This window comes from Acanthisitta chloris, unplaced genomic scaffold (assembly GCF_000695815.1).
Source record: "Acanthisitta chloris isolate BGI_N310 unplaced genomic scaffold, ASM69581v1 scaffold31482, whole genome shotgun sequence".
NCBI lineage: Eukaryota > Metazoa > Chordata > Aves > Passeriformes > Acanthisittidae > Acanthisitta > Acanthisitta chloris.
Window position 1 is genome coordinate 1 of NW_008662683.1, and position 9,937 is coordinate 9,937.

The window sequence follows — 9,937 nt, forward strand, 5'->3', positions numbered from 1 at the left end:
CCCCCACACTGCAACCCAGGACACTAAACACAAAGATCTGGCTGATTTATGTGCAAAAAATTACCATTTCTGCAGGATCTATCTGGCACTGGTGTCATCTTTTCTCTACCTGCTGAGGCCTGTGCCTTGTTGATTTTTAACCCATTTCTTTCTGGTCTTGTGGCAGGTGCTTTCCAGTGGGAACAATTAGAAGAGGATATAAAAAAGAAGTTGAAAGATCCAGAAAAAATTGAACCTGTGCTTGAGAAAGTTAAATGCATCCTGAAAACTCCAGGCAAGGTACATCTAACCATTAGTTACTTGAGTTTTTGAGAAATTGTTTTGTAGACAAGGTTTCCTTGTCCAGACTTTGTTCTAAAGTCACTGCATCTTACACAGCCTGTACTACTTTATCAGTGGGTTATTTGCAGGCACATCCAACACAGAAATGTGGAGATGCTGATGTGATGTGTTGAATCAGTTGGTAAAAAGCACACAAGCAGGTATTCTAAAAGGATTACTTGCAGTCATAGATTTGCACACTGTCTGACATTATTATTATGTGTTGCTAATTCACATGTAGTAGAGGCTGTCCAGGAAAGACTTCCTTTCCTGAACATATGCCAAAGTTGGGCTTCTGCAGTAGATGGTGGTTCCTCTTAAAAATGTTGTGATATGGGAAGCTGTCTATAACTCAGTATATTTAATTCAGTAAATGACTTCACAGTAAAATGTGATTTATGTCACATTATGAAGTTAATAAAAAGTTACAATATAGAATTAATTTTAACTGTCATTTGCTGGTACACCTTACATACTGCCTGATACTACAGAAGTTGTTAAAAGTATTTATGACAGTTTTAGTTGGAAACCATCTTGAACTCTGAGATAACACAAAATAAATACTGAAAAGTTACTGAGCTGTTTTAAGCTTCTGATTGCTCAGTTGTAGGCTTAGCAGCCCTAAGTGTCTGCAACTAAAACATTCATTGGGCTGGACTTGGAAAGACCTGAAAACATTTAAGATAAAAACCCTGAGCTGTTGTAATTTATTTTGCTGGGTTTTATGCCTTCAGGGCAGTTTTATTTCACACTTAAATATCAGGTTGTTTGGGTTTTCTTGAAGGCCTAAATATGGATTGTGATTTTTCTTTATAAAATTAATAAATTAAAGATTTTAACCATAAATTCAGCTTCATCTGAATTTCACTTATCACAAGCTAGCAATATGATTTTGATGTTGTTCCTTTTGGCAGCTTTAGATTCCAATTTTAAGGTAAGAAAACCAAAACTGAAAACTGTGGGAGTGCTGGGGTTTGGAGGGTCTTGACACTAGTGCACCCAGATTATTGTGAAAGAAGTCTGTGCTCAAGCCTGTGAGCTCCTCCTGCCTCTCTGGGAGCAGTGCTAGGGCAATATCAAGAAACACAACTTTCAGCAGCATTGCATCTGTACACAGCATCACACTGTGGGGTGCACATGTGTCCCATCCGTGTACCCCACAGAGTCCTCAGACCTTGTGTTACTGCGTGTTGGGTCTGAACGGGCATATATGTAAAGGTGTGGAGTCTAGAAAACCTGTGATTCAGCCCAGCCTTCCCAGAGATGCTGGATGGGGGAGTGTTGTCACAAGTTAGAGAGTACCAAGGTGAGATCTGGAGTGTGACTGTGGGAGATAGAGACCCCTTGGAGCTGCTCCACTGTAGAGAATAGGAAAAGAGAGGAATGCACATGCAAGAGGATGTTGTTTTGTTTCCCATATAGATGTTGTCCTGTAATCTTTAATTCTGTGGGCAACTGCACATGACAGTGCTTTATTACCAATTTATTTTTCAGCTGAACACTGTAAAGGATTGCAGGTCTCACCAGATGAAACGGCTGTATAATACTTCTCTCAGGCTATTCTTTAACACACCTGTTCTAGCTGATGTCATCTTCAAAATACAAGGTATGGTATCTCTGCTCCTATTGCTGTGGACACCACTGCACCTCCAGCCTTCACCTTTATCCCCTCTGCAGGTGAGGGACATGGAGACAACTTTGTGCTGCAGCATCAAAACAAAGGAAATGTGAATGCTTCGCTATCACAAGGGAAAGCAGGGAAAGCTTGCCCTTGTGGATGCTGTACAGCAGTGTCTACTCTCAGCATGGTTTGTCTGGGCTGAACCTGTGCAAATGCCCTTGTGGTAGACTTTGTACCTCCCTGATTGACACACACCCCTTGGAGTCTTAAGAAAATGAGGGATATGCTGCAAGAATAGCAATGGCACAGCACCAAGACAGCAAGGCTAAGCTAGGGATGAAACAGTGTCAGTGATTTTATTTTATTTTGTTTTATTGTATTTTAATCTCACTCATGCTGCCACCTGTGCAAGCATGGGGCATATCAAGTAGAGAAGTGTCAGAGCTTTTGCTGGTTGAAAGCTCATTTCTGACAGGTAAAATTTTTCATGATTTGTAGCACCTGATTTTGGGTGGATGTGATCATCTTGACAGGTACAAAGTGAGTATGTTATTAGCTATTGTCAGCTTCAAACACTTTAACCACATTCAGTGAAGTGAAGGCCTTCTAAGAAAATATGAGCTGCAAAAGAAAGATCTTCCTGTGTAATATACAATCATTGCATATTTTTATCTTGTGTCCTACAGGTGCAACTGTCCCAGCCCACAGGGCAGTTCTGGTAGCTCGCTGTGAGGTAATGGCAGCTATGTTTAATGGTAATTACCTGGAAGCAAATAGTGTTCTGGTTCCAGTGTATGGAGTTTCCAAAGAAACTTTCCTTTCCTTTCTGGAGTATCTTTATACTGACTCTTGCTGCCCAGGTGAGAAAATAATGCATGTGTATCTGTGACTCATTTTTCCACAGTAGGGCATTCATAGAGAGTAATGTAGCAGCATTTATTTCATTGAAAAATGCCAATATTTTAATCTGTAATGTCTCAAGAAAAAGAACTTGTTCATATTGTGCAATAAAAATAGAGATCAGTTCTATTCAAGTATAACCATCCCTAGGCAGAACCAATAATACTAATAAAATGATGTATTTGCTTTGTGCTCACATAGCAAAACTTTGGAATTTTCTTTCTGCATCATGATAAAATTGATTTATAGACTTCCTTCTGTGTATTATTTCAAACTTGTAAATTTTTAACATGTAGATAGTTATGTTTAATATAAGCAAGGTTAAACTGCAAGAATACTATATTTATACATATGGATACCTTATTTGTACGTAAAACCAGAAAAAAATTATGTCAACTGAGCATTTGGCAAGAAAAATTAAGCTAAAATATTATTTGTGTCTTAATTGTTGTCTTTTTTATAAGAAAATCTACTTACTAAATATGAAATATTATTTAAATACATCTAATTTTCCCTTGATTGAATGAATGAATGAATGTTGTAATATGTATTTTTACTTTTGTTTCTTTTGAAACAATTCTACATTATACTTATTTTATCGATATGTTTCTCTTTTTCCTTTTTTTTTTAACATTTCCTTGTCCATCAGTTCAAATACAAAACCACTGTTAACATATTTTTTTAAAAAAAGCAGTTGATCTGTTTTGTCTTTGGTCTTTTACTATATTTTCTTGTATCACAGAAGTACTTTTTTGAAAGAAAAGTTAGCTAACTTTTCTTATTAATTATCACATACTCTAAATAGACCACTTGACTCAGCATCTTCAAGATACAGAATATTGACTGCAATTTCACCTACATGCTAAAAAGTTCTTATAACTCTTTTCTTCTTAATGAAATAGCTTCTCTGAAAAAAGGTTATACTGCATCTATCTTAAAATTACAATAATAAAAATAAAATAAGGTGGTCACAGCAGTTTGATTTTGTGTTTGTTTTTATGTATTTAAAAGATGACTTAGTGAAAAGTAGCTTTCATTGTCTTGTTAGAAAGGGAAAATACATGTAACTTGTGTTTTCTTGATTTTCAGCCAGTATTCTCCAAGCTATGTCTCTGTTGATCTGTGCAGAGATGTACCAAGTAATGAGACTCCAGCATATCTGTGAACTTTATATTATCACACAGCTCCAGAGCATGCCTAGCAGGGAACTGGCATCCACAAGTCTTAGTATTGTTAGCTTGCTCAAAAAAGCCAAGGTATGTGTTGTATATATCAAATAAGAATATATATGTTGACTCTAAATAGTTGTTTAATTGTTAAGATTTTTAATATCTTGATGATTTCTGTTCCCAAGGACAAATGCTGCTATACAGTCTGCTAATTAGGGATAACTGGTGGCACAAGGCTGTTTAGAATAAAGCCTTCAGCCTTTAATTGTAGAATGTGAAGTCATAGAATCATAGAATTGCTTTGTTTGGAGGAGACTTCTTAAACATTTCAAGTACAGCTCTGATCCTTGGGGCTTTTTCACAGCTCTGGAGGAGGGGTTTTTGTCATTTTTTCTTGGGTTTCCACCTGTTTACGTATTTCCATCAATTACTTTTCCTGTGTTATCTCCCACAGTCACATTTATTTACTAAATTGCTATATTGGCAGTGGAAATCTGAAATATTTTCACGTGTGAGATGTGATTGTGTTTTAGACATGATAACATTAAGGGTTGTTTGCATTTCTTGTCTTCTCACAGTTTCACAATTCTGATTGCCTTTCAACTTGGCTTCTTCATTTTATTGCCACTAACTACCTCATCTTCAGTCAGAAGCCTGAATTTCAAGAACTTTCAGGTAATTTACCTGTTACTTTTGAAACAACAAATATTTTTCTGTTCTGCTTAGATCAGGAGCGCTATCCTGGACAATACTGGTCTCACATGAGAAGATGATTAGGGTTTCTTTAGCCTATATTCTGGAGAGGCCATTTGAGCAGGATTGTTCCCCACCCTACTGTGGGACTAGCACGTGACACATAGCCAACACTGCATCACCTTATCTTTTTGTTCTTATTCTGATGGTCAGGTTCCCACCCATAACTGAATGGACTGGAACAGTCTGGACATCATATGTCAACCCCTTCACATTATCTGTATAATTTTGTTTAGTTTGTCCTTTTGAATCAAGGTAATGGGTCGTTTCTGATACTTGCTCTTGGTATCTTGGATTGGGGTTTTCCTTGAAGAAACTAGGATTCTTACAGTGGTCTCCAGCAGATCTCAAAATCAAACAGCTTTGTCCATTCAAGTAAATAACCCAGTTTCTTTCAGGGAAAATATTTTTATTTTCCCAAAGAGTGTATTTGCTTCGTGATATAAAAGTCTAGGAAGTTTTGCTCATTGCCTGTGGAATTTTTCATTGCCCTGATGATGGGGTCATGTCTTTGACCTGGGTGTATCTCTTTGTCCCATGGTTCATATTCAGACTGTTGGTATGAGGCCAATCTATTTTAGAAGGGGATTTTTCTTATCAGTGAGCTGAAGCTCTGTTTGGTCCAAAGTACATCAAAGGTTCTCATTCTTCATCTGCAAGGCTCTTCTATGTATGTCTGAAGACAGATGACTTTGTAGTCTGTATGAGCAAAGGAAGCAGAGTTAGGTCCTCCCTGCTTTGTTTGGACTTGGAATTTGTCTCCCAGCAGCCCATATACACATCCTCTGAAATGTCATTTTGTATGGCCAGATCAGGATTAAATATGGGAGACCAGGGCACCTGTCTTGGCATGTGTCATCCACATGTGGGTTTGGTCCACAGTGGACTTGCTTTGATTCCCTTCCTGTTAGTTCAGGTGGCAGGGTGTGTTTGTAAGCACTTTGTGGTGTCTTCCCCACTGCAGGGCTTTGGTCTCAACAACCCCAAGGTTCTCCTGAGGCTGCAGGAATCAGATTGTTCTCTCCATTTGGTGAAAGTGGGAGCTGCATCTGGCTTCCCCTTGATGAGGCAGTAGAGCACAGAGACCTTTCTGACTTAGGATCACCACACAGATCAATCTAGGCACATCTATTTACCCACTTTCCTATTCCCTAGTGGAAAATCATTTTATAGATATCACCTAATAAATGTGGCTTCTTTCTGCTGTAGGAACTAAAGGTAATCTCAGTGTTGCAATTATCTTGATGGATATCAGGCTGCATATGAGCCTATCATGAAAATGATGCAATGATGATGCTGGTATAAATCTGTAATTGTCATGTGTGTAAATTTATTAATAAAAAAGATAGAGGAGGTATTTTTCCAGTCTTGAATGGATCTGAAAACATCAAAAGTGCTATATAAGCATGAGTTAATCTTTATACAACTATTTAAAATATATGCCAATGTTGAGGGTTTTCTGAACTTGCACTTTCATCTAGTATGAACCTAAATGTTCTGATACATAGTTCAGCTCCTGGAATTACTGCTGAAAAACACAGTCAGAAAAGGAAGCTTAGTGAGATTTGAGTGAGATTTTGTCCAGTTTGGCCTTAAACACTATCAGGGATGGGGCAGCCACAGCTTCTCTGGGCACGTACTAAAGCTGGTGGCTATCAGATGAAATTTCTGTAGTCTCCAGTGGGTGGCTGATATCAGGTGGACCATTTTGTAGCCAAACATCAAAAAGTGTACCATGCCAGTGGACTGCTATCCTTAGAGGTTTGGTGTCTACACACATGGCAGCCTTTCCTTTGGTTTTCTCCTTCATCTGCATTCCTTCCATATGTTTCACAGATGAGCTGACACACCCTGCTGCATTAGACTTACGCTGAGACAGCCAGGGGAAGGAAATAAGAGTGCAAAAGTAACTACAGGTGAATTGTGTAAAACCATTCTGTTCCTACTTGCCCAGGCACAAACACTCTCAAGCACGCTCAGGTGGACTCACACTTCCCAGACAGCAGCACTTACGGGTAGCTGACCTCTCTTACTCAGGACACCACGACACCACATCAGCTCAAGGTTCAGGAGAACAGCATGGCAGGAGGCAGTGGCTCTCCAGGGGCTTTCTGACAGCTGAGACCTTCAGCAGCAGCCCTGCCTTGTACACAAAGGGAGGAGGAAGGTGCTGCCTGCTGCCCAGTTTCCCTGCCCTCAGCCTCAAGATGTTGGTCTCTCTGCTGGTTCCTTGGTCTGAGGTCCTCAAAGGACCAGGAACCATCACCGCAGGCTGACTCTGGAAAATTTGGGGTAGGGGGATGAAAATGCATCTTTCTGAAAAGGCAAAAGAGATTCATCTAAATAATATGGATAAAAAAACTCTGTAACCTGATTTTGTCACTGACAAAAAACACATGCAATAAGAGATCAAAATCTTGCTGAATTCTCAGTTGTGTTCCTTACCTTGTTTTTTTTACTGATCTTAAGACAAATGTTTTGCACGGGAATTGACATACCCTGCTTTATAGTGTTGCAGCATAGAAAAATCCTTGCAGTTGACTACTACATTTGGTTATCTTCTAGGGATAAAGAATGCTCATCTTTAGGAAAGTCTCTCTGCTCTCATGAGTATTGATTCATTTAAAAAAAAAACCAAAAAACACCTCCTTGTTTATTACTGACTTAATAGCAAAGAAACATTGTATGGTAACTCTATTGTATGGTAACTCTTACATCTGTGCTATAGCAGAGCTTGATGCAAAATGGGCATCACTCATCTTTACTTCTCTAGTTGTATTTATATCCTTAATGTTTTTTAACATGTTTTTTAAGACTTTTTGCAGTCTGTGCACTTGTGCTGTATGTCTGCATATTACATTTATTCCTTTATTGGTTTGTCTAGTGGAGGAGCGTAACTTTGTAGAGATGCACCGATGGCCTTCCAATTTGTACCTGAAGCAGCTTGCTGATTACAGAAACTACATCCACTCTCAGAAATGCCACTGCACAGTGATGTAAGGAGACTGAACACATAGAAAGTGCATCTTAACTGCAAAGTTTCAGATTGGGGATTATATAGAATACAAAAACCATGTCAAGAGTGAAACCAGATGCTGACCTCCTCTGGTACACTATGCCATGCTGTAGTGCACTTACAGATGTTCTTTGCTTTGCTAACAAATCACTCTTAATTTTTTTCCTTAAAGCATTGAGAAATGTATCTCGAAGATTTATTTCAAGCATAGAGACTTCACACCCATGGGGATAAAATGTAGTATGGGACAGTGTCATGACTGCCATCTGTTCCCCCTTCTAACTTCTTTATTGCTTGTTGTGGTTATTTATTTCTGCTAAACCAGCATCTGTTGAAAATAGACTGTTTTTTAAAATCTGTATATAATAGGACCATAGAAGCACTGTAGTAATGCAGGGAATCTGAGAAGCCATGTCATAAATTCTTTATATATTTCAGAATGCAAAACTTTATTGCTGTTAGTTTGCAAAATAAATGGCAGGCTTAATAAGCTTTTTAGTTACTATTAATTTTCTATTTCTAGGTAAGTCTGTAGTTCTCTTACAATCCTATAAGCAGATATTTTAATTCCAGAAGAATACCTATGCATTGCTGTATTCTCTAGTGCCTCCCAAATATCTAAAAATTGAAATAATTTTTCCTGCCAGTAAATAGGAGAAGAAAGCCTGTTTTAATAATCTGTAGAATACCTTAGTTGATGTGGTCATATTGTATTTTTCCCCATGAGGCATAAAGTCAGGGAGAACTGCATCCACTCAGATCATACCCATACAATACTGATGGACTGGGAAGAAGTCTTTCACAGGTTTTGTGGGGCAAACCTCACTGGCAGTAGTGATTTTTCTTGGAAAAGTGGGTCTTGTAATTGTAAGTCCCCGCAACAGCTGACAGCACAAATATTAGATGTGCTGGTTGTGGAGGAGGTGACCCTCACAGGTGTGCCAGTCCTGTGAGGGATGTTGGCTTTTGTGGTGGGACTTTGAGCTTGACCCTTCCCAGTGGGGGACTCAGTTTTAGTTGAGTTATCATGTGCTCATAAGCTTCACTGTGTGACCCAAACCTAGCTGTGGATTCTTTCTGAGGTATAACAGAGAAACCCTGAATATGATACCTGAACCCTTGCAGATGCTATTTAGCATTGCATTTTCTTAAATAATTTGTCATGTTACTAACTTAAGTTTATATAGTAATACTATTGCCAAAATGAACCTCACCTTTACATAAGAATATCTACCTGAACACAGGTACTTTTCTATAAGCAAAATCTTGCTGAGGAACTAAATGCTTCATTACCATTCTCATACTCTGAATCTGCTTTTCCAGATGCCTTTTTATTTTGGTATGTAGTCTGAGCCTAGAAAGATAAATAAAATACAAGTTTATATAGTAATACTATTGCCAAAATGAACCTCACCTTTACATAAGAATATCTACCTGAACACAGGTACTTTTCTATAAGCAAAATCTTGCTGAGGAACTAAATGCTTCATTACCATTCTCATACTCTGAATCTGCTTTTCCAGATGCCTTTTTATTTTGGTATGTAGTCTGAGCCTAGAAAGATAAATAAAATACATTGAAACAAAATTAAATTGTGCTTCCTCAGTGTCCACAGCATAGAATCTCAAATGTATATGGAAGCTGCACCTGCTGGGTGTTCCACAGATTGTTGAAGGTGTAAAAGCAAATTGCTGCGCCTGAATAGTTTTTTCTTTTAATTATAAGAATTGTTTTATGTTTCAGTATAGTTTTATGGGTCAATTGTTCTTTTCAAATTCCATGCTACATTCATAGAGATTTTCTGGTGATGCTTTGTAGAGCTTGAGAGGGTATTTTCCTTTCCAGGCGCACACAGACACACACACACAAAGGCCTGGTGACTCAGACGGCTGCTGTAGGCTCAAACTTGTGATGTTAGTTTTAAGCAAGAATCTGGAGATCCTAAAGTTTTTTAAAAGACAAGATATACTTATCTACACCTTGCATATAAAGAGTCTGAAATATAGAGAATCACATTTCTTTTTCAAGATCACTAAATAAAACTGAAATCATTAAAGAAAAAAATAAGTAGGAAAGTAGTATGTACAGAACTTAAATGTAAAAAGGGCAATTTGTATCATTATATAGTTATTTAAAAAGTGAAGCATAAATTAACTG

General features: G+C 38.0%; 1 protein-coding gene across 1 annotated transcript; it reads left to right on the top strand.

Annotated features, from left to right (window-relative positions):
* Positions 1-166: 166 nt before the first annotated feature.
* Positions 167-7,764, top strand: LOC103798430 (rho-related BTB domain-containing protein 3-like; the record flags this gene model as incomplete). Its single annotated transcript, XM_009070688.1, has 6 exons — positions 167-279; positions 1,816-1,927; positions 2,629-2,802; positions 3,932-4,098; positions 4,590-4,686; positions 7,649-7,764. Coding segments are annotated over 6 exons (779 nt in total), but the record flags the coding sequence as incomplete, so codon positions are not given.
* Positions 7,765-9,937: the final 2,173 nt, after the last annotated feature.